At 34.9% G+C, this 25382-nt stretch overlaps 1 protein-coding gene across 1 annotated transcript in view; it reads left to right on the forward strand.

The window, feature by feature from the left end:
• The window catches only part of LOC111716037 (E3 ubiquitin-protein ligase UBR4-like), a 46736-nt gene extending 21947 nt beyond the window's left edge, over positions 1 to 24789 (forward strand). Inside the window, 32 exon segments of the mRNA XM_023491449.1 lie at positions 87 to 163; positions 1263 to 1369; positions 1676 to 1784; positions 1955 to 2130; positions 2917 to 3037; positions 4197 to 4414; positions 5321 to 5431; positions 6083 to 6159; positions 6410 to 6492; positions 6933 to 7069; positions 8061 to 8097; positions 8678 to 8872; positions 9564 to 9673; positions 10132 to 10267; positions 11075 to 11136; positions 11826 to 11940; positions 12171 to 12286; positions 12816 to 12897; positions 13339 to 13419; positions 14024 to 14127; positions 15129 to 15384; positions 15723 to 17864; positions 18438 to 18559; positions 19013 to 19064; positions 19267 to 19415; positions 19573 to 19729; positions 19948 to 20409; positions 20612 to 20760; positions 20918 to 21074; positions 21630 to 21803; positions 23399 to 23507; positions 24219 to 24789. Of these exon segments, the coding sequence (XP_023347217.1) occupies positions 87 to 163; positions 1263 to 1369; positions 1676 to 1784; positions 1955 to 2130; positions 2917 to 3037; positions 4197 to 4414; positions 5321 to 5431; positions 6083 to 6159; positions 6410 to 6492; positions 6933 to 7069; positions 8061 to 8097; positions 8678 to 8872; positions 9564 to 9673; positions 10132 to 10267; positions 11075 to 11136; positions 11826 to 11940; positions 12171 to 12286; positions 12816 to 12897; positions 13339 to 13419; positions 14024 to 14127; positions 15129 to 15384; positions 15723 to 17864; positions 18438 to 18559; positions 19013 to 19064; positions 19267 to 19415; positions 19573 to 19729; positions 19948 to 20409; positions 20612 to 20760; positions 20918 to 21074; positions 21630 to 21803; positions 23399 to 23507; positions 24219 to 24319 (6284 nt within the window). The 3' untranslated portion in view covers positions 24320 to 24789.
• Positions 24790 to 25382: the final 593 nt, after the last annotated feature.

Raw genomic sequence — 25382 nt, forward strand, 5'->3', positions numbered from 1 at the left:
ATTTTTCAATACATTTTTTTTGTTCAATTTTTCTTAAATTTTTTTTTTCAATTAAATTGTTTTTTTTAATGTTTTTTTTTTAACAGATGGAGAGAGTCATCCAGGTCCTCACTTCACCAATGATTGGTTTTATCAGCTCTGTGAGCTTATGATGACTCCACAGGTAATTATTTTCTATGTTTGATCTGAGAAGGGTACCTTTGTGAATCGGATATGTCACTCTTTAAATGGAGACTCACTTGAAATTACGCCCACAGTCCCTTTAAGGTAGAGGGTCGGCCACTCATTTTTTCTAATTTGACACTTTAAGCACAAATGAGGCTCTTGAATAAATTTTTGATTCGGTATTTTACTTATGTTCAAACCCCTTGTGAATGTAGTAATAGTATCAAACAGTATCATTTTTAACAAGGCAGATTTAAAGATTAAAAAATCGATATGAGAAATGTTAACAAATATTTATAATTTTAATATCAAAGAAACAATGATTTACTATTGTTTGTTTTTTAAATGTAAAAATGAATTTTTCACAAATCATACACGAAATTTAGTGAATTAACAAAATCAGTTCAAAATATATCCAAGTCAAAACTCTTGACCTTCCAATTATAATATTTCGATTGTCTAGCTAGGAACTTTTGAATTAGATGCAGATAAGCCATTGACTGATTTTTGGCTTTTAAAAAAATTGAAGTTGAACTCATTAAAGTTCCACTCATTGGTCAAATATTCCAATCAATGATACAGACAGGTTTATAAAAGCATTTGATTTAAAGGGACTGTAAACGTAATTTAAAGTGACCTTCCATTCAAAGAGGGCAGTTCCTGATTTACAAAGGTACCCTGTAATCTTTTGATTTTTCATCAAGTAAAGAGAGTTTTATGTTAAAATCTCTTGAAGCCCACTTAAATTTCTGTATCACGTGGTGGACCCTGCGTACAGTGTCAACTCAACACAGCTGATGCGATCCTTATGAGAAACTTGAGACTAAACTTAAAAACTTCAAACAAAGTTCCTACAATTAAAAGTGTTTGCGTAGATTAATGAGAATAAGTTTAAAAACCTTGATCAGTCAAAAGTTTTAAGGGTACTGTTGTGAATTGAGCATTGCGATCTTGAAATTACGATATCAGTCTCACTAAATTACACTCGAAACAAAAACTCATTCCGTGAAGCAAAAGATCTCAAGCTCAACTCACCATAAACAGAAGATGTTAATCTTCAGTTTTCATACATAAAACTAAAAATCTTATATTTTTAGGCTCCCTTTGTGAAGCGTCAGGTTCGGAAGCTGTTACTCCTGATCTCCGGTAGCAAGGAACAGTACAGGCATCTCCGGGATATGCATACTCTGGAGACTAGAATCAGGAACGATAGAACAAAATCAACCTATTTATATTTAGTAATTTTGTTTTTTTATATTTTTCTTTGATCTGATTCAACTCTACTTTCTGCTCTAAACTCCTAAAAGCTATTATTAAAAAAAGACCGAGCTAAATGTCTAATTTTTAATGAAATATTGAACTAATGACAAAAAATTATCCTTCTGTTAATCCTTCTCCCTAAAGACCATTTGTTAACCCTTTATTAAAGAGCCTTAAACCCTTAAAATAAATAAAAATGAGTTACTTCTTTGTTTTGGACTAATTATTAAATTGTTCTGCGTGTGTATAGAGAAATTAAGGTGACCGTAAGCAAGGGTGGATTCAATCCGCTGATTGGAGAGGACAAGATTATCAGCCTTCCTTACGATACGCTTATAAAGCTGATAGAACAGTTAAAGGTATTATCAGTTCTCCTTACAATACTTAACAGTTGATAGAACAGTTAAAGGTATTATCAGTTCTCCTTACGATTCAATTCAGCTGATTATTTTAATTCTTTATTGCCGATTAAAAAAAAATACTTATGACAGGCGCATTAAGTTACGTATTCGAAATTTTCTATGTTTAGACATGTGTGGAGGTTGCTGAGAGTAGAACCTTGAACTGGCAGAAGTTCTGTATGAGTGATGAGACCGTTCTACCCTTTATCATCAAGATATCCTTCCTAGTAGATAACGGTGTTTCACCGTTCCTTCTCCAGCTTCTACAGGCAGCACTCTGCCCACAGCCTAAGGATAAGAACAGGTAGAACAAAAAGGTCGTCTTTTATCCCCGGGGTGTATACTTTGTATTTTTAAAAATAGAGAAGATGCTCGGATAGAGCCACAATTAAAAATTGCAATAAAAGATGGCCGCGAATCGCCCAGAAAGCGTGGCCTCGAGGTAAGTGGCTCACAGATTTATGCAGCAATACAAAAAAGTAAATATTCAGAATTTTTTTTCTGGATAAAACAAATTACCCAATATCTTCCTCATTAATATGAAGATTTTACGAAGACAGTTGTCATTAAGAACCTTGTTTACTTTTTGAGTGGTTCATAGGCGAACATAGACAATGCATAATGCATATCTCTAAACTATAATTAAAATATTTATTTTCTGAAACAGTTTAGGTTAGGTTTTACAACTTTGCCATTTATAATTTGATTTAAATACAATGTTTCATGTACGCCATTTTAATTTTTGAGAAAGGTTGCTGTTTTTACTTTTCATTTGTGTGGAAGTATCTTTAATCTATCACACTACCCTATAGTCTAATAGTGCCAAATCTGGAAGTTCTAGTCTAGAAGTCCAGTGAAGAGTGTACGCAAGGATTAGATGCATGGAGGGTCACTTGAAATTACGCTTTACAGTTCCTTTAATGGTGTCCATTGCCAAAAGGACCTTGTTAATGTGACTGGTCCAAGAGGACCTTGTTAATGTGACTGGTCCAAAAGGACCTTGTTAATGTGACTGGTCCAAAAGCGTAAATACAATGCTTATCTCTTTTGTACTTCATTATCCTGTAATCTAATATTGTCCCCTCTCTAGGTCTAAGTCTAGTAGTCCAGTAAAGAGTGTACGGAAAGATAAGATGAGAAGTGAAGAACCAGATGTTGACGGAGAACTGTGTTCTGCAGATGAGAACCTTTGTATTGCTCTCTCCCAGCAGGTTAGTTCAGTTTAGCTACGCTATAATAATGAAGCCGACTTTCGGTTCAAGCTTTTAAACAGCATGGATATTTACAAAACATGGCAACAAAAACAAGCAGCCAATTAAAAAAGCTTCTCTTGATTTACATGTAAACTCGTAATTCGAAAAAAGCTTGTTAACAGTAAACACATGAATAAAAAAGCCGTCTTCATTATATTGATAAAACCGCTTTCCACCGTATCAGGGTTCCTCTCTAACCCAAATTTCGGTCAGATTTCTTGACCACCAAATTTACAGCAGTTGAGATTTAGGTTTTGAGAGCATTTCAACAGTTCAGATTTAGGTTTATAGAGCATAAGATTTTTATTTAGTATTTGGTTGATATTTTGTTCCTTGAATCCGGATCCGGATCCAGGAAGCCGAATTGTTGTGGATCCGGATCCTAAGCACCGGGTAAAACCTGACAATCTTGTTTGCAGCATCAATGACAGTTTTGCTGTCTGGACAGATGATGACTGGTTTGTTGGACTGCCACCACGATAGTGTGGAAACAGCTCACCTTGCTATCCTTCTCTTCGGGGAATATTCTCTGTATGGAAGGAATAAGATGAGAAGTGAAGAACCAGATGTTGACGGAGAACTGTGTTCTGCAGACGAGAACCTTTGTATTGCTCTCTCCCAGCAGGTTAGTTCAGTTTTAGCTACGCTATAATAATGAAGACTACTTTTGATTCAAGCTTTTAAACAGCATGGATCTAAAAAACATGGCAACAAAAACAAGCAGCTAATTTAAAAAGCCTCTCTTGATTTACATGTAAACTCGTAATTCGAAAAAAGCTTAAAACATGAATAAAAAATTCGTCTTCGCTATATTGATTAAATCGCTTTCCGCCGTATCAGGGTTCCTCTCAAACCCCAATTTCGGTCAGATTTTTTGTCCAGCAAAACAGCAGTTCAGATTTAGGTTTTTAGAGCATAAGATTTTTATTTAGTTTTTGGTTGATATTTTGCCCCTTGGATCCGGATCCGGATCCAGGAAACCAAATTGTTGCGGATCCGGATCCTAAGCACCGGGTAAAACTATGACAAATTTAGACTGGAGTATCATTTTAATAAGAAAATCGAACAACTTCACTTTCGTTTACTTTTTTGTTTTTTTAACACTTAATATATTTAGGTGATGAGTTCAATCCATCCAAGTGGGTCAACCTTCCCAGTTAGTTCTAGTCTCTCCAGGTTTATTGAGAAGTTTCTCATGGAATGCAACACTACTGCTGTGAGATGGCAGGCTCATGCTCTACTGGTCTCTCTCCAGTCCTATTCTACACCTGGAGATAGAACCAGAATACTTGAAGTACTCTGGCAGCTCTGGAGCAAACTTGCAAACCACGGCAGGTAGGATAGATCAAAACCTTTTTTATAATAATATCTTTTCAAATAAACATTTGGGTGAAAACATGTGTTTTTGTAGAAAATTCCTGACAAGAGCTAAGCAAAGTCTCATAAATGAATAACAGACTGCCATTTATTGCGATATTTTTTACTTTTTGATCGAGTCATTTATCGAAGACTTCAACGCTGTGCTTTTAATTCTCTACGCAGATTCGGTTTTTATTAATGAGAGATAAATTAATGTTGGAGAGGTGGGTGGTACTGTTTATATTTAACTACATGACGTTTTTGTACAGCCCTCTCCTTTGTTCCATATTCTTTTGCAAGGGACTGTGTACGTTATTTCAAGTGACCATCCGTTCAAAGATGAAAATGCCTGAGGTACAGCGTCACCCATTAAACCCTAAATGTGGAAGATAGCGTCGGAAAGTAGTTAATTCTAATCATTTCTCCAGTCTTTCTATTAAGTAAGAAATGAGAAGTTACCCATTAAACCCTAAATGTGGAAGATAGCGTCGGAAAGTAGTTAATTCTAATCATTTCTCCAGTCTTTCTATTAAGTAAGAAATGAGAAGTCACTTTTGCAGAGAAACTACAAATCAAAATGAACTGTTTTTGAAAACAAAAACATCGAGTTATAATTCATAATTTATCAGACAAAGCTTTTAAGGTTACCGTTGTAGGTTGGAAGGTCACTTGAAATTACGGTTACAATCCCTTTAAATTAAAATAAAAGTTCTAAGTCTCCGTTTTTTCCTATTTTCTTTATGATTTTATAATTGTTTTATAATTTTGAAAACATCAAACGAGATGGACTAGTCTAATCGATCAAGGGGTCCCTGAGTCATGATCAGACAAACAGAGATTACAAATTTATATATATAAGTAGATATGTATTCTGTATTTTAGGCGGTCAGCTCAGTTTGTTGATTTACTTGGATACTTCTCCGTACAGGAGTGCAGGGAGGGAGCAGAGGAGTTCATGTCCAGATACTCTCTCATGGCAGTTGCGATGCTCAAGTAAGAAATATGACACAACAAAGCTTTAAAAAAGTTGCTAGGATAATACAGTGTGTCTGCTAGGTTTTTTTGCGTCACTTTCTGATCGGGTTCAAGCTTTTTTCCTATTGAAAACCAAACTTTTGAATTACCAGACCAGATTATAATGAAATACTTAATTTGTAAATCAAAATTAACAAAAAATTGTGTAATTAGCCATTCTTTTGTTAACATATTAAACTTGGTGATAGAACCAGCTTTAGAAAGACAATTTATTATCATTATTGTTATTGTTCTTGTTCTGGTTATTATTATTCTTCTTGTTATTATTTTGTTATTGTTATGTAATTATTACAATCATTATTATTGTTATTGTTATTATTGTTATTGTTATTGTTATTGTTATTGTTATTGTTATTGTTATTGTTATTGGTATTGGTATTGGTATTGGTATTGGTATTGTATTGGTATTGTTCTTGTCCTTGTCCTTGTCCTTGTCCTTGTCCTTGTCCTTATCCTTGTCCTTGTTCTTGTTTTTGTTCTTGTTCTTGTTATTGTGTAGCAGAATTTGAACTATCAAAGATCTACGACATCAGATAGCAAAGATAAAAAGAATAGAAAATTAAAATTTGTTTCAAGTTTGCAGTATCTTTAACAATAATATATTGTTAGAAAGCAGAACCGTATACTATCCTCACACTCTAACTCAGCAATCTATACCTCGCTAGCCCAGCTAGTTGATTTTACAGGTAGATCATTCTGCGTCCTTTTATGTTATTGGCATTAAACTCGAGAAAATGCTTCATGGCCTGGTCACTGAAATTTTGAGTTGTAGAAGTCTGATTTAATTTGATATGTATTTAATGTAACAAAGAAAGAGAATTATTTATGTCTCAGTAATACTGATATTCGGTGAAACTTCTAAAAGCAAAGAATGAGCCATTAAAACTAATTTTGTCTGTTCAAAGTTTCCAGGTATTGAGATCTATTTATTTGTAGGATTTTATCTTGAGTCTGATCCCTGTCTTGTCTGTAACAACCCAGAGGTTCCATTCTCTCCAATCAAACTCAGTAATCTTAAGGTTAGAAAAACGGGAACACTTACATTTACAATCAACATTTTACGCTGTATTATACAGTGTACATTCACTTTTTGTACTGTAAACCGTACTGTTATGTACTGTAAACCGTACCGTACAGTTTTGTACTGTAAACCGTACTGTTTTGTACTGTAAACCATACTGTTTTGTACTGTAAACCGTACTGTTATGTACGCCAGGAATTGGTGTAGCGCATTGGTCAATCAAGTGTCATTAAATAATCAAGGAAAAACGTATTTTCTAGTTTGTTTTGAACAATTTGCATTATTTCACAATTTTCACATGACGATCAACGATCCAGGTCCAAATTGAAACGGAATGAATTCTAACGATACGACTTCTACTGAATGAAAGTTGATTGTTTGTTTTGTTATGGTGTTTGTATGTTTGTTTGTATTAAATCAAATGTGAATTTTGTTCAGGTTGATACTAAATACACAACTAGTAACCAGATGATTAAACTCACTGGATCTCACAGTATCAGCAAGATTACGCTACGGATAGGAGATCTTAAGAGGCAGAAGATGGTTCGAACCATTAATATTTACTACAACAATAGGTAGGTTCAAGTCATTAATATATACTACAACAATAGGTAGGTTCAAGTCATAAATATATACTACAATAATAGGTAGGTTCAAGTCATAAATATATACTACAATTATATGTAGGTTCAAGTCATTAATATTTACTACAATAAAAGGTAGGTTCAAACCATTAATATACAATACAATAATACGTAGGTTCAAACCATTAATATTTACTACAACAATAGGTAGGTTCAAGTCATTAATATATGCTACAATAATAGGTAGGTTCAAACCATTAGTATTTACTACAATAAAAGGTAGGTTCAAACCATTAATATATAAAAGAACAGAGTTGTACACTGTACAGTTTGTTTATATTTAGATCTGTTACAAACTGTAGTATATTTGAAGAACAGAGGTGTACACTGTACAGTTCATAATATTTAGATCTATACAAACTGTAGTAGAGTTGAAGAAAAGAGTTGTACACTGTACAGCTTGTTTATATTTAGATCTGTACAAACTGTAGTAGAGTCAAAGAACAGAGTTGTACACTGTACAGTTTGTTAATATTTAGATCTGTATAAACTGTAGTAGAGTTGAAGAACAGAGTTGTACACTGTACAGTTTGTTTATATTTAGATCTGTACAAACTGTAGTAGAGTCAAAGAGCAGAGTTGTACACTGCACAGTTTGTTTATATTTAGATCTGTACAAGCTGTAGTAAAGTTGAAGAACAGAGTTGTACACTGTACAGTTTATAGTTAGATCTACACACGCTGTCGTAGAGTCAAAGAACAGAGTTGAACACTGTACAGTTTATATTTAGATATGTAAAAACCGTAGTAGAGTTGAAGAACAGAGTTGTACATTTTACAGTTTATATTTAGATCTGTACAAGCTGTAGTAGAGTCAAAGAACAGAGTTGTACACTGTACAGTTTGTTTATATTTAGATCTGTACAAACTGTATTAGAGTTGAAGAACAGAGTTATGAACTGTACAGTTTGTTTATATTTAGATCTGTACAAGCTGTAGTAGAGTTGAAGAACAGAGTTGTACACTGTACAGTTTNTAGATGCAACTTAAATCCGAAAGCCCGAGCCGTATATAAGGCTCAACAACAGCTTAGACCCGAGTCGTATTTTCTTGAACTTTTTAAATCGCCGGCTCAGTAAAACCAGAGCCCGCGATTAAAAATTTGGAAAATAAAACAAAGGTCCAAGCTGTCAGTAAGACTAATTTAAGACTCGAGCTTTTGGATTTAAGTTGCAACTATTTTTCCACTCAGTTTGGTTTATTAAACCGGTTAAATATTGTGTTTGACGGATTCTCATTGTTGAAATTGGCGGCTTCGAAGGATTTGATTAGAGTAAACTCAACCTTTAGACTAATCCTCCAATCAACTAAATCCCCACAAGCTGTCGTCAGCTGATTCATAAGTTGGATCTAAAATTAAGCTTTAAACCTTGGTCTAAGGAATTAAGACTCGAGTCGAAGCTTTTGAAACACACGGGCTCAGGTAAATACCCCNATATTATGTTTCGCAATCCCCATGTGTCCCACATTCCACACGGATGTTCCATATTCCGTATGTGAAGCTCCAGCGAAAACACCATTAATATATTCTGTATTTAGTGTCACAAGTGCCGAACTATTAACTACGACGAGAAGGATCCCTTCCTTTGTAACTCCTGTGGGTTCTGTAAGTATGCAAAGTTTGAGTATAGTCTGACCGCTAGGCCCTGCTGTGCTGTGGATCCTATAGAAACTGATGAGGATAGAACTAAGGCTCTCACTAGTATCAATAATCTCTTGGAGAAAGCGGATAAGGTGAGGTTTTATTCAGGGCTGTAAATAATTCTAATTTTTGTATTCCCCCCCCCCCTCTAATTGTTTTTGCCAAACTTGACAACTCAAAAGACATAGTTTAAAGTTTGATCTACTAATTGTAGCTCAGAAGTATCTCAAGCAAAAATTCTTAACTATTTGATATGTAATAAGGTGATAGCTTATAAGCCTTAGTTAGAACACCTCCTGATTATATTGTTATACTAGGTGGATAGACAGCTGATAGCTTATAAACCTTAGTTAGAACACCTACTGATTATATTGTTATACTAGGTGTATAGACAGCTGATAGCTTAAAAGCCTGAGTTAGAACACCTTCTGATCATATTGTTATACAAGGTGTATAGACAGCTGCTAGCTAATAAGCCTGAGTTAGAACACCTACTGATTATATTGTTATGCTAGGTGGATAGACAGCTGATAGCTATTAAGCCTGAGTTTAGAACACCTCCTGATTATATTGTTATACTAGGTGTATAGACAGCTGATAGCTATTAAGCCTGAGTTAGATCACTTACTGCTTATATTGTTATACAAGGTGTATAGACAGCTGATAGCTAATATGCCTGAGTTAGAAACACCTTCTGATTATATTGTTATACTAGGTGTATAGACAGCTAATAGCTAATTAAGCCTGAGTTTAGAACACCTCCTGATTATATTGTTATACTAGGTGTATAGACAGCTGATAGCTAATAAGCCTGAGTTAGAACGCCTCCTGATATTGGTGCAAGACGGAGAATCTGATGATTCTCCTGCTAACACTATATCTCCAGTTAACAAGTAAATTATTATTATGATTATTATTATTATTATTATTATTATTATTATTATTATTATTATAGTATTCTTATTTTATTGGTGAGAAAATTAAAAATATGTTTAAAATTTGAAATAGTTACAGAGTATAGAGTTACCTTCAAAGAATGAAACTTCAGAGAAGATTGTACGGACGGACTTTATACTGTCTGTTTTCTTTTGTTCATGATTTCCTGCAACTGTAAACTTATATTTTTCTTTGACAAATCATAAAATAATACTAAATTCAAGGCAAAATACTCAATTAAACCTTGTAATCGTGAGATTTCTGAGGTTCAGGTCGTCTTTACAATCTCATTCTTTGTGGATAACTCTGTTTTCTCCTCATCTGTTTATAGTAAAGAGAGTTAAAAAAAAAAAAAATTTATATTATTGCAGTTTTTTTACTGAATCCAGTCAACATTTTTCATCTTGTCTTTTAGGTCTATTCATCAGTTGAGTCAGAAGTACTGTGTTGAGTGCAGGAAAATATCAATATTTATTTTTTTGATTTTTTTATATTATTACAGGGGGTCATGTCACCTCCCCCCCTTTTATTTTGGGGTCGGTGTAGTTTCTTTTCTTTTCTCCAAAAGGTGGTTTGTTTTTAATTTGAAATATTAAAAATAATAATTTTTCTCAAATAGAAACCAGAATTTACGGACCTACGCTTAATTTCAATAAAAAAAATATCGTTGAAGTTTATCATGAATATAGAATGAAACTGTTAACACCATTCTAAAAGATCATATTTTTAAGAATTACACTCCAAGTCTTTAAATTTAAATTTGTATAAGCAAAGTTGGTTGAGCTATCCTTATTTTTCGATAGTTTTCTATTCCGACAACAAAATTACAGAGACTTGTGTGTTTTTGCAATAGCAGCAATGACAATTTAAAATTCGGTGATGGTGATGGACCTAACCTCTGTAGAGTAAAAAAGTAGATGTTAGTTCCACATTTATTGGAAATATATTTCGGTCTGGGTTGACCCTCTTCAGTTTTGACGATATAATAACCATCAAAATCGATAAAAAAAAAAACATAAAAAAAAAATTTTAAAATCACAAGAAGATAAACAAACAAAAAAGATTATTCAAAATAAAAATTTGGGCTGTCAAATGGACATAAGGGAAACTAACTCAGATTATGAGATGGAAAAAAGATAATTTTCAAATATTCACTTTTTAAAAACACGTTTTAAGACAATTATTATTCCTTGAGATTGTTTCTGTCACAAAGCAATGAGAACTTATGAAATGGAAATAAACTTACTTAGTGTTTCATTGATAATTACTAACAGACAAAGATGCCATTGGGAATCGGGTATGTAACTCTTTAACTATAGAGTCACTTGAAATTTGTTTACAATCCCTTTAACTGATTTAATCTAGGCCTGGTGTCTGAGCTTCTTAATCTGAATTTAAGACGAGGATCTTCTTCCACTAGGTAGGATTTGTTAAATGTGAACTTCTGACCACGGATTGATCAGTCTCGTCACTCGTGTTTAAAGGGACAGTAAAGGAAAAATGAAAGGGGGTATAGGCTGAAAGCTAATCACTTTAGCTCTTGATCGCGACCCATGAAAGTTATATCTGATGTTCCTCTCTCGAGAAATTTATATAAGCTGTGTTAAAATTATACGAAAGTTCATATATGTAAAATTTTGATAATCTTAAACTTAAACCAATGGCAGAGCAGTATACTGGTCACGTGTCTCCGCCTGTATCACGTGACCACTTTACTGCACTGCCATTGGTGGAATTTCTGGTCAAGCAATACGAACGTATAAATAATATTATGAATTAAATCTATTAAAAATAGAAATAACCAATATAAAATTAGAATTGGAGTAAACCTAAGTTACAATTAGCTTTCTATGGGATATTATCGTCTTCAAATTGGTTGCATATTTGAAGAATTTGATCAACCTACTACTTTTATACAAAATTGTATATATATTAATTTTCGTATAAATTTGACACAGTTGTATATCAATTTCTCGAGATAGGAACATCAGACATGACAAAGGATGTATTTAGGAGTTCTGTCCAAGTATTGATCTGTCTACTGACAAAGGATGTATTTAGGAGTTCTGTCCAAGTATTGATCTGTCTACTAACCAAGGATATATTTAGGAGTTCTGTCCAAGGATTGATCTGTCTACTGACCAAGGATAACCAGGAAGCAACTGATCAACTGAATTCTCTTCTATATGACAAGATCAATACTGCTCTAAGAGGAAGTGACCAGGTTTGTTGGAATGAAAAAACTTCTTTATTTGAAAGAAATCAAATTATTGTATTTTTGGTTCTTCGTTTTAGGGTTCAGGTTATTTGGGTTTTTTTGCTGTTGTAACCAGGCCAAAACAATCTGAACTCCCACCCTTATCCCCCCAAAGTATTTTGATTTTTTACCCAAAGGATTTATCCCGTATCCGTCTAGCTTAAATAAGATTTAAATATTAGAATATATTTTTGTAGGCTCTTGGTAGTATACGCCAGGAGATGATACTTCTGTCAGCTGTTGTCAAGCAGATGGATTCTTGCTGGGAGAGTAGGCTTAGAACCCTTATCAAGCTATTCATCCAGGCAGCAAGGTATAATTTAGACAACAGTTAAACTGTTGTTCAAGTTAGGAAATTATTTAATCTATCTGTACCTTGTTAAACTTCTTCACAAAAAAGTACGATTTTGATTTACAGATCTTTAAAAAATTTTATTTATGCCTCAAATAAATCCTAAAGAATTTTTCTACAACACTGCATACTCAGTTCAACTACCTTTCATAGCCGGTTTGTCCCTTTAAACATTAAAAGTTTTAAGACTTTTAAGAGGCTTCACGAGAATCTGAGTTGTAAATCCTGTCAAAATTGCATGCTAGACAAGTTTGCTTTTTAACATTACTCTGACAAAGATACAAAGATATTATCCAAAACGATGAACCAGTTTATAATGTAATTAAAGCAAACTTATCGAGAATTCAATTTTGCAATGTGATAAATAACTCAGATTTTTGTGGAGCGATTTTACCGTAAAAAAATCCTAAATGTCCGAAAACGGTTTTAGATTCAACTATATTGAATTATCATTTAAGGAGAATAAATTCATTATAATTTGATTATTTAGGCAAGGGAACTCTCCCACCGTGCTGGAATCCATCACCCTGCCTTGTCTTAACATTATCCAGGACATACTCCAATCCTACAAGGTAATGTGTAGGATCTATCCTGTCTTGTCTTAACATTATCCAGGACATACTCCACCAATCCTACAAGGTAATGTGTAGGATCTATCCTGCCTTGTCTTAACATTATCCAGGACATACTCCAATCCTACAAGGTAATGTGTAGGATTTATCCTGTCTTGTATTAACATTATCCAGGACATACTCCAATCCTACAAGGTAATGTGTAGGATTTATCCTGCCTTGTCTTAACATTATCCAGGACATACTCCAATCCTACAAGGTAATGTGTAGGATCTATCCTGTCTTGTCTTAAAATTATCCAGGACATACTACAATCCTACAAGGTAATGTGTAGGATCTATCTTGCCTTGTCTTAATATTATCCAGGACATACTCCAATCCTACAAGGAAATGTGTAGGACCAAAAAAAGGTACAATTTGAACAATTCGTTTTTATCTTAGGTTCCTTTGTCCCCTCGCAAGAAGGAAAAATCTGCTAGTCCAGAATTAGAAGTTCAGAAATATGCCCCTATTGATATACAGGTAATAAGATAATTCATTTTTATCAGAATTTTTTACGTAGTTTTTCTAAAATAAAAAAATAAAATCATTTGTTCCATATTTGAACGGTTAAAAAAAAATTATCAATTCTCATATAAATTATAATATTATAATAAAAACAATCACAGCTCCTTATATTTTAGTACAGTACAGTACAGTACAGTACAGTACAGTACAGTACAGTACAGTACAGTACAGTAAATTAGGCAGAATTCGGGTGTCCGTTGTGATAGGTTTCCAAATTGATTTAAAAGAGGGCATAAAGTAAAAAAAGTCTCAAAATTTATTTCCTTTCTTTTTGTCACTTAAACACGAGCTGTAAGACCATATCTCATGTCATTCCTTAAACTTGTTGTTTGGTTGGTTGAGTGATCGATTGATTGAAGTTGTGATAGGTTTCCAAATTGATTTAAAAGAGGGCATAAAGTAAAAAAAGTCTCAAAATTTATTTCCTTTCTTTTTGTCACTTAAACACGAGCTTTAAGACCATAACTCATGTCATTCCTCAAACTTGTTGTTTGGTTGGTTGAGTGATCGATTGATTGATTGATTGATTGATTAATTGATTGTTTGATTGATTGCATAGGGTTGGTTGAATGGTGAGCTAGGGTTCAAGGATTGGCAGGCGCAAGATCAGGTTCTAGAAGAGCAGACTACTGATAAAAGAATCATTCAGAAGTATTTTACAAGGTATGCTTTTTGTATTAATCATAGCCTCTTCCTTTCAAAATTAGATCTTAGTTCATTTTGGTAGATACAGACATGTACATTGTACATTTACGGTTCAGTGGGAGATACAGACATGTACATTGTACATTTACGGTTTAGTGGGAGATACAGACATGTACAATGTACATTGTACATTTACGGTTCAGTGGGAGATACATACATGTACATTGTACATTTACAGTTCAGTGGGAGATACAGACATGTACATTGTACATTTACGGTTCACTGGTAGATACAGACATGTACATTGTTTATGTACGGTTCAGTGGTAGATACAGAACTGTACAAATACATTTACGGTTCAGTGGTAGATACAGACATGTACATTGTACATTTACAGTTCAGTGGGAAGTTCCATTTTCTCAAAAATTTAGATTTTAAATTAACTCTGTATTATTTCCTGTTCATGCAAGCCTATTGTGCACAAAAATACCAATTAAAAAAACTTAACTGTTCAACTTTTACATAAAGCGGAAATGGACATATAAAATTTGCTTTTGCTATGTATAGACCAGGGGTCACATTAGAACGAAAAAAAGAGTAAATATTTTTTTAACACTAAGCAAGTTTCACTTTTCTTATGGCTTGATTTTTTTTCATTGTGAAGATGTCGAAACTGCTTACAAAAAAATTGACTGGAACCAATTAATCCCGGAGCTCTTTTCTTGATTTCAGCTTTTGTAGATTTTTCATTTAATGCTCATAAAAGCTTTTTGTTAATTAAACGAAACGAGTAAGCGTAAATTATCTGAAAATAAGACATATTTATTTTTTCATTTTTTTAATATTTTAAAATAATTTTGTTTAAGAAAGATGATGAGTGTACCATTTAAATCTTATCCAGGCAAGAATGAGGAAGCAAATAAGACAGGGTTTTTTATTACTTTTGTTTAAAGGGTACATTTGTGAATCCTCACTTGAAATTGCGTTTACAGTCCCTTTAGGACTATAATTTTTCCTAGATGGAGAGAGAGTGCAGTGAACAAAACCTGGAATAGAACCCAGCCTAGACTTCAGGATAGAACATATCTCAAGCAGATCCTCTTCAATAGATCCTGCAGGGGGGCCAGGGAGGTCACAGCCAACCTCATCCTCAAGTTCATGGAGTCGGGACCTCCGGACCGTAAGAGGGACATGGTGGACACTCTGACATCCTTCCTGTCCGAGGTTGGGAGGTCGGGGGAGGCCAGTAAAGAGTTCATCAACCTCTACAGAAAGGTAGAACTGTCTATAACAAAAAATATGTTCAATTATGTTGTTTTTCGCTAATAATTGTGGTTACATGTTTTCTTGTAAAAAAAAATAGGAAAACATTTGTGTTTTTTTGTTGAATAAGTTTTTATCCACATCTCTTCAGATTGCAATTTTCTGTTGGAAACTGGAGTAGTTTTTTTTTTTTGTAAATTTAGCAGAACACTTCAATGGTTAATTCCGAAATGTGATACCCAATTGACTGAAAAGATCCAACTTAATTACCATTTTAAATCCAGTTTCCAACTCAGGGATAGAGACTGGGGCATGATTATCTTGGTTTTTTTATCCTGCATTTTGTATAGGTTGTTGAAAATGGGGACTGGCATTACTACCTGGCTATTAAGGGGGTTCTCCAGGTGCTCGCCAAGCTGATCGAAACCGAGATTAACTATTTCGGATTTCTAGAGCAAACCAGGCTGAGTTCTGATCTAGCCCTGGGTTATGCTGTCAAGGAGTTGACCAGCCTACTCTCTAGCCTACTCCAACACTCTAGGATTAAGACCAACTATAAGTCTAAGCTTGTTTCCGCTGTGCTAGGTGGATATTTGTCCCTGAGACGTCTTGTTATCCAAAGAACTAAGATGATCGATGAGACCCAGGATAGTTTGCTGGAACTACTGGAGGATCTCACCTCAGGAACAGAGGAGGAAACCAGAGCGTTCATGAAGTGCTGTGTGGAGACGGTTCAACGGTATCCTCCAGACGATCATCTTACTCCGGTCTTTATATTTGAACGTCTGTGTTCTATCATATTCCCAGAGGAGGCCCATACTGGTGAGTTCTATATGATCCTGGAGAAGGATTCTCAACAGGAGGAGTTCCTTCAGGGTCGAATGTTGGGGAATCCTTACTCTAGTAAAGAGCCTGGACTGGGTCCTCTCATGCGGGAGGTAAAGAACAAGATATGTATGGATTGTGAGCTGGTAGCCCTACTTGAGGATGATAATGGGATGGAGCTCCTTGTCAACAATAAGATCATCAGTCTGGATCTTCCAGTGCAGGAGGTCTTTAACAAGGTCTGGCTCCCAGAGATGGGAGAAGGAATACCTATGAGGATTATCTACAGAATGAGAGGACTGTTGGGAGATGCTACTGAGGAGTTTATTGAAAGCTTGGATAAAAAGGAAGGAGAGACAAGTGATGATGAGGAAATTTATAAGCTAGCGGAGGTTCTTGGAGAATGCGGAGGCTTGAAGGTGATGTTAGATAAACTCTCCAGCATCCATTCTCTTTCCAGCAAGACCTTGATGGCAGTTATCCTGAAACTGTTGGGATACTGTTGTAAACTCCAGTCTAACCGTCAGAAGCTTCTAAGTCCTGATCTGAGAACAACAACAACTATGCTGAGATCTCTTCAACTCTGTTTATCTGCCGGTGAGGGTCAAACTGTCGTAGTGGCAGGGCAACCTAGTCTTACAGAAACTATTCTTGAGCTCATGGAGAAGCTGTTAGTTGAGGCAGCCACCAGTCTCAAGTCTGTTGTAGATTATCAAGGGTTTGCGTCTTCTACTGAGGCTGAGATAACAACACTATTGGATCATGCTGTTCACATGAAACCTGGAACAGATCTTCATCATAGACTCATGAGAGTTCTACCCTTCCTCACCTACGCCAACCCTGACAATATGAAGCTGGTGATCAACCACTTCACGGAGGTTCTCAACTTCAACAGGTTTGACGAGGGGCACACCAGCGAGGATGAAGCAAGGCTAGAAGCCTGGGTTGCACTCTGTGATGGTATAGAACGAAGTGAGCTAGGAAACACAATGAAGAATGAAATACTAAGCCTGGGTATCCTGGCAAGGTGTACAGATTATATCAAGGAGAATGCTCCCCCCAGCAAGGATATTCTACTGAAGACGGACAGCCCGGCCTGGAAGGAGTTCTCTATGAAGCCCAGCATCAAGTTTATTCTCCGAGCTCTGGTTGGATTAGCCTCAGGGCACTCTCAAACACAGGAGGCATTAGCTGGAACTGTTATCGGAGAACTGCATCTTCTAGAACAGATGTCTAGTGATGAACATCTAGGTTCTCTTGCGTAGATTTTCTGATCAGTGGGAAGTTCCATTTTCTCAAAAATTTAGATTTTAAATTAACTCTGTATTATTTCCTGTTCATGCAGGCCTATTGTGCACAAAAATACCAATTAAAAAAACTTAACTGTTCAACTTTTACATAAAGCGGAAATGGACATATAAAANGTTAAAGCTGAGCAGTCCTTGCTTCAGCAGTTCCAGGGTATAGGAGAAGAGTCTGGTCTAGCTTGTGTTATCTGTAGGGAAGGATACAGGTTCCAACCTAGTAAAGTCCTGGCTATCTACACCTTTACTAGACGGTGCTCTCTAGAGGATGCAGAGAAGGGTGGAAGGAAGACTATGGGGTTCTCAACTGTATCCCATTTCAACCTTGTTCATGTTGATTGTCATCTAGCCGCTGTTAGACAGGTAGATTTACAGGTTTCATTTGCTGTTTGATTTACAGACATCAAGTTTTGTTCTGCTATTTTTTAGATTGATTTTTTGATTCTGTCTAATCAGAATTCCAACTTTAATTGTTGCTGTTTTGAGGAAATAATTTGTGATGTTAAATACACCTAATAGAGAGCAACAGCTAGAACTTAAAAGAAGAAATATATGATACAGGGATACCCACATAGGATGAGGCAATGCCCGATTCTGAACGATACCCTTAACAGCTTTGTCTGATCAAGTATAAATTTGATATCCATGTTTATAATGTGGAAAACTGGTTATTTTCGATTGTGGATTCTTTGCAAAAGTCCATTTTTAGTATTTATAGTTTTTAAGATAATAAAGTGTTTTGCACATTTTTACTACATTAAAGCATACATGGAATTATTAGAACTTAACACTTCCTAGTAAACCGACAATAGCTATAGCATTCTGATCAGATAAAGGTTTCAAGAGTATTGCTGTGAAACGGACATTGCCATCTTTGCGTGGAGGATAGTTACTTGAAAATACGTGTACAGTCCCTTAAAGTAATATATTGTCAAGGCGCGTGGTCGTGAGGAATGGGAGAGTGCTCTGCTGCAGAATGCGAACACTAAGTGTAACGGACTTCTTCCTCTCTGGGGTCCAGGGGTCACGGAGTCAGCTTATGCTGCTTGTCTTGCCAGGTAAGCACATCCTTTATCTGCATTTTGGCAAGGATTTTCTTCTACGAAAAGCTTTTTTTAACATTTTAACATACTATTGGTACCGGCAAGATTAATTGGAATCTGGGAAGTGAACAGAAGGGTCTGTCATAGGATTGACTGCAGTTGTTATTACTATTATTAAAGGGGCCATTTTGATTTAGTTGATTGAAAAAATTACCAATTTATTATTATTTTATCCATTTATGTATTAGTTTGTATTAAAAAAAATATTTATGTGTAACTAAAATTTTATCTTTTGTTTTATTTAGGCATAACAGAACTTCCTTGCCCATTTTGTGTTTCTCCCTTGTCCTTTAGATACTGCTTTATCTTTTCTATCCTTATCTTACTTTCCCTCTTGCACCCCTTGATTACATTCTTCTAGTTCTCCGCCTTTTAATCAAGTTACATTTTATCTATTGTTTTATTTAGGCATAACACTTACCTGACAGAGGCAACAGGGCAGCGAGATATTGGATACCAGGTATATATTGTATATTGAATATTTTATATTGTAAGAGCAAATGTTACCTTAATGGAATATTCTAAACATTTGCTTTTATTATGCGACAGTTAAACCCTAAAAAAGCCATACATCGAAAGAATTTATCAAATGTCGTCTTGACAATTTATAAATTTTTTAAAAATACATTCCAAAACGATGAACAACTCTAACCTGTGTTTAGAGTACTATCCACGACCTGAAGCTCCTCCTGATCAAGTTTGCACAAGAGAAGAGTTTCAGTGTTGACAGTGGTGGTGGAGGTCCTCAATCCAACCTTCATCTACTACCCTACCTAGTACATATGGCACTCTATACCATTAACTCCTCTAGGTAACTCCCCCCCCTTTAACCCTTAATTTTCTAGGTTATTCAAAACAAGTTAGGTAGTCTCTAAAAATATTTTAAATTTAAATAAGTATCAAAATTGTACGCACCCTTAAATCATCCTGGAGCAATATAACTAATTTTAATGTGTACATGCTATCAGGGCAAGTGGGCGTGAAACCCGACAGTTGGAGGCGTGGCTAGATGCCCCTCCCACCCTATGGCACAGCCAGTCCTTAAGTGTTGATGGACCATTCTATCAAACTATCCTGGCTCTTCTTCTTCTCTCACCATCCGTCTGGTCTGCTAGAAGAGCACAGGTATACATTATTTTAATCAATTTATACTCTTTGCTTTGGTGTCAATGTTTGTTTGTTTATATTAAACGTCAAAACTCACATGACCCCAGGGATGGTTTATTGATAGGAAGAAATGAAAAATTTTGATATTTCTTAATTTTTGAAATGCGCCAATTTTAACAGAAAAATTGGCAAAAAATATTTTTAATGCATAAATGAATAACGGCAAAAGCATCAAGTTTATTCTCCGAGCTCTGGTTGGATTGGCCTCAGGGCACTCTCAGACACAGGAGGCATTAGCAGGAACTGTTATCGGAGAACTGCATCTTCTAGAACAGATGTCTAGTGATGAACATCTAGGTTCTCTTGCGGAGGCTGTTTTAGAAGCTGTACGAGATCATCCGGAGGTTGGAGTAAAAGTTGACGAGGTCAGAAAGGCCACTAAGGAGGAGAAGAAGAAGCTAGCTATGGCAATGAGAGCCAAGCAGCTGAAATCTATCGGTCTGAAGACTAATGAGAAAGGACAGGTTAAAGCTGAGCAGTCCTTGCTTCAGCAGTTCCAGGGTATAGGAGAAGAGTCTGGTCTAGCTTGTGTTATCTGTAGGGAAGGATACAGGTTCCAATACATTTTATCTATTGTTTTATTTAGGCATAACACTTACCTGACAGAGGCAACAGGGCAGCGAGATATTGGATACCAGGTATATATTGTATATTGAATATTTTATATTGTAAGAGCAAATGTTACCTTAATGGAATATTCTAAACATTTGCTTTTATTATGCGACAGTTAAACCCTAAAAAAGCCATACATCGAAAGAATTTATCAAATGTCGTCTTGACAATTTATAAATTTTTTAAAAATACATTCCAAAACGATGAACAACTCTAACCTGTGTTTAGAGTACTATCCACGACCTGAAGCTCCTCCTGATCAAGTTTGCACAAGAGAAGAGTTTCAGTGTTGACAGTGGTGGTGGAGGTCCTCAATCCAACCTTCATCTACTACCCTACCTAGTACATATGGCACTCTATACCATTAACTCCTCTAGGTAACTCCCCCCCCTTTAACCCTTAATTTTCTAGGTTATTCAAAACAAGTTAGGTAGTCTCTAAAAATATTTTAAATTTAAATAAGTATCAAAATTGTACGCACCCTTAAATCATCCTGGAGCAATATAACTAATTTTAATGTGTACATGCTATCAGGGCAAGTGGGCGTGAAACCCGACAGTTGGAGGCGTGGCTAGATGCCCCTCCCACCCTATGGCACAGCCAGTCCTTAAGTGTTGATGGACCATTCTATCAAACTATCCTGGCTCTTCTTCTTCTCTCACCATCCGTCTGGTCTGCTAGAAGAGCACAGGTATACATTATTTTAATCAATTTATACTCTTTGCTTTGGTGTCAATGTTTGTTTGTTTATATTAAACGTCAAAACTCACATGACCCCAGGGATGGTTTATTGATAGGAAGAAATGAAAAATTTTGATATTTCTTAATTTTTGAAATGCGCCAATTTTAACAGAAAAATTGGCAAAAATTATTTTTAATGCATAAATGAATAACGGCAACTTGAAGAGCAGCAGCTAATGCACCCTAAAAGTCAAGTTATATTTTATATTTTCAGGTCTAAATATTATATATAAATATTGCTTGTCTGTCAGTTTGTATCCAATAAACGACTGAACTGATCAGGACCGTTTTTGTGAAAACTTATCAGGAACGGTTTTTGGACTGCCAAACTTTTAAAATTTATTCTGGAACATTTGCTTCGTTTTGAATAACAATGAAAAATGTTGACTTAAAATCAACAATTTTTAATAGAAAGGGGGGTAGTGGGATGAAAGCCTAGTCATCATAAACATCACAATGTTTTTTTAAGGAATACTGTGATATTAATTTTTGAAAATATTTCTAGATTCTGCAGAGATTGCTTCTGACAGCTCAGGTTCGTGCAGCTGAGCAGAACACGTCGGTTAACCTAGTGGAGGTTGCAGAGTACACGGTGTACAGGCAGACAGTTCTATTCTTCGCTATTACAGATCTTATCATCAGGGAGATGTTTACTGGGATACAGGAGAACCAGGGACAGGTCAGTTCAGATCCTTGTACAGAAACCGCGTTAGCGGACTGATAGCGGTCTCCCTGGCAGCCTATATAGCTATACTGTACACTTACAACTGTTTACTTATAGTAATGGGTTGAGATGCAGGGGTAAGGACAGTCTTGGTCTATTAATTGGGCATACTATAAAAACGCTACCCTATAAATATGCTCCCCTTTTAAATATGCAGACCTATAAATACGCTACCCTATAAATATGCTCCCCTTTTAAATATGCAGACCTATAAATACGCTACCCTATAAATATGCTCCCCTTTTAAATATGCAGACCTATAAATACGCTACCCTATAAATATGCTCCCCTTTTAAATATGCAGACCTATAAATACGCTACCCTATAAATATGCTCCCCTTTTAAATATGCAGACCTATAAATACGCTACCCTATAAATATGCTCCCCTTTCAAATATGCAGAATTACAAATACGCTACCCTATAAATAACTACCCTATAAAAATGCTACCCTATAAAAATGCTACCCTATAAAAACGCTACCCTATATAAACACTACCCTATAAATACGCTACCCTATAAATACGCTACCCTATAAATACGCTACCCTATAGAAACGCTACACTATAAAAACGCCACACTAAAAATGCTTCACTATAAAAACGCTACGCTACATAGGCTATATTCGCTACAAGTGTATTTTCTGTTTCTGTTTTTGTATAAGATTTGAATAATTCGTCGTAAATCGAAAAATATACAGTGTACCAAAAATTATTATATTCATTCATTCTTGACTAAGTATTTACTTTTATTTTATGACATTTTACATGTATATAACAGCCACATGCACACCTCTTTGAGACTCCCTTAAGTTTAAAATTTAAATTACATAGAGGACAAATTCTGGTGATGGTTTGGTCTGGATTATGACAGTTATAAGGTGTACCTGGATCTAGCCGAACAAGCTGATCAACTGTGAAACATACAGTTTCCATCAGAAGGAGTTATTGGTTGAGTTAATGAGGAAAAAAAAATTCTGTTTTTGGTAATCTCTGTTCATCCATTTTCCATCCTTCTTGAAGTTGTAACAATCCACCGGTTTGCTGCCCAGACTTACATAAATCAGATATAACAATCGGACTATTATCCTTGTCTTGATACATCTATATTTCGATAAATTTTCTTCGGTTTTTGCAGCAGCAACCAAAGTTGCATGGTTATTGCAACTGCTAATTCTGATCCACGAGATCCACGAGATCCACTAGCTTTCATTAACCTTCTTTTTCTCAATATATATTATTTAAATGAAATTTTGGTCTATATAATTATATATTAACAAATGTATGTAAACAATATCTCATAATCAATAGTTCTCATCTAAAAATAGTATAGCCTTGGGAGCGTTTTTATAGTGTAGCATTTTTATAGGGTAGCGTTTTTATAGATACATTGACCAAAAGGTTATGATTATGTACAATGCAACTGTAGAGTACATGAATTCACATGATTATGTACAATGCCACTTAAAAGTTAATGAATTAACACGAGTATGTGTAATGCTACTGTACAGTAAATGAATTAACCTTAATTTACAAGATTATGTATGTACAGGAATGGTGTGTAACACTAGCGGACTGGATTAGAAACAGTGATGAGATAATATTGAGCCGATCCACTAGTATCCTTCAAACCTTTCAACAAGATCTTATTCCAGCCCAAGGTAAGATATTGATCCACTAGCATCCTTCAAACCTTTCTACAAGATCTTATTCCAGCACATATGGTAGGTATCGATTTTACCCCTCTCTCTCCCAAGACTAAAACCCTTGGAATCAGATGCGAAATTTCAATATTTCAAAATGAAATTTGATCATTTAAGGAGCTGTTTTTACCATTGATCAATTTTATATGAAATTCTTAAACGTTATTTCAAGACTATTATTTTATACGTTTTTTTACTCGTTTCCCTAGTTAAAATGAATAGGGTAAAAACACTAAAAACTTAAGTACAAGACGTAAATAATGCAAGGATTAGTACTAAATATTAATTTGTGACAAGATATTGTTTAAAGGGACTGAAAGCACAATTTCAAGTTACCATCCATTCACAAATGGCAATGCCCGATTCACAACGGTACCCTTTAAAGTATTTTCTGATCATAGTATGAATTAGATATCCATGTATTGTTTATCTAAACTGTTTATTTTCATTTGTGGTTTCTCAGCAAAAGTGACTTGCGCAAATTATGGAGAAATAAAAAAATTTTGGAGTCACTCTTCCAGATTTTTATCAGATTATGGTTTCAAAGGTACCGTTTGGAATCTAAGGATTCCCATATTTAAATCATCACTCAAAATTACAGTTACAGTTTACAATTTAATTTTTATTAGGAGTTGAAAAAAAAGTTTTGTGAACCCGAAAATGTTTCAGATATGAGTGAGGTTCTTGATGTGTGTGGGTTACTCACAGAGATACCTTCAGCTCCAAGCTCCATCTTGGAGGTTCTATCACTCCTACCTCCAACAAGTTAGTTTTGCTCCAATACTGGAGGTACTATCCCTCCCACCTCCAACAAGCTAGCTTCTATCTCTATACTGGAGGATAACGAAAACATATTAAGAAAAAAAATATATAAAATATAATATTCATATCTAATCCCCGTTCGCTTTAATCAAGTAACACTTTAAAACAATCGAATTATCAATTTTTGATTTGTTTTTGAGAAACTTGAAATTTTTTTGTGTGCAAAATGTCAAACATGATAAAATTTGTGTGATTTTCCGATTATTATTATTTTCTGCATCACAATTCACAATTCACAATTCACATGCTTTAATTTTTGTTTTTGTGAGTTTAAAATTGTTTAGTATTTGTTAGATTCAATTATTGCTTTTAATGTTTCATCTTCAACCAATTTGTGATCTTGTATTTTGGTTCCTTGGCGGCAATCCAAAATATACAAGTAACAAGGAGGTTGTTTAATAAATATTTAATCACTCTTTCTTTTTCTTTTTTCTTTTTTAAATCTGGATTTTTTTATGTAAATATACGTTTTGTGGGGGTTTTTGGCAGGGTATAAGAATAAAGGGAAGGGAAATGGCGCTGATTTGGCATGAGAAAGCCAGTCACACCGCTTTGTAGACGAGTTCGGTATTACTCACCCACACTCTTTTGGTACAGGCACACAACATGACGACAGTCAAGGAAATTGCAGAACACTGTTGTCAATTATAATTAAGCTTGAATAACATATAGTTTATTGTAAACTTTAATAAAATTATATTCTTTACATGAAAATTGGCTTATATTGTTGACTTAAATGTATAGATAATATATTTTAAAGTAAACAATTAACAATAAACAAATCTACTCTCCTATACTGTTACAAATACCGAGATTCTTACGTACTGTACATACCTCTCAAAATATATATACTATAGAATAACAGGTGGCAGCATTTGGTTTGGGAAGTGTTAGACTATGGAGGTTATGCAGTACAATACATAAATGTCCAAATGTTCAGTAATTTTGGGGGGGATTTTGAAGATTCACTTTCCAAGCTTTCTCTTATCTTATTATCTTTACTTTGATTAA

This window comes from Eurytemora carolleeae, unplaced genomic scaffold, assembly GCF_000591075.1.
Source record: "Eurytemora carolleeae unplaced genomic scaffold, Eaff_2.0 scaffold1256, whole genome shotgun sequence".
Lineage (NCBI taxonomy): Eukaryota > Metazoa > Arthropoda > Copepoda > Calanoida > Temoridae > Eurytemora > Eurytemora carolleeae.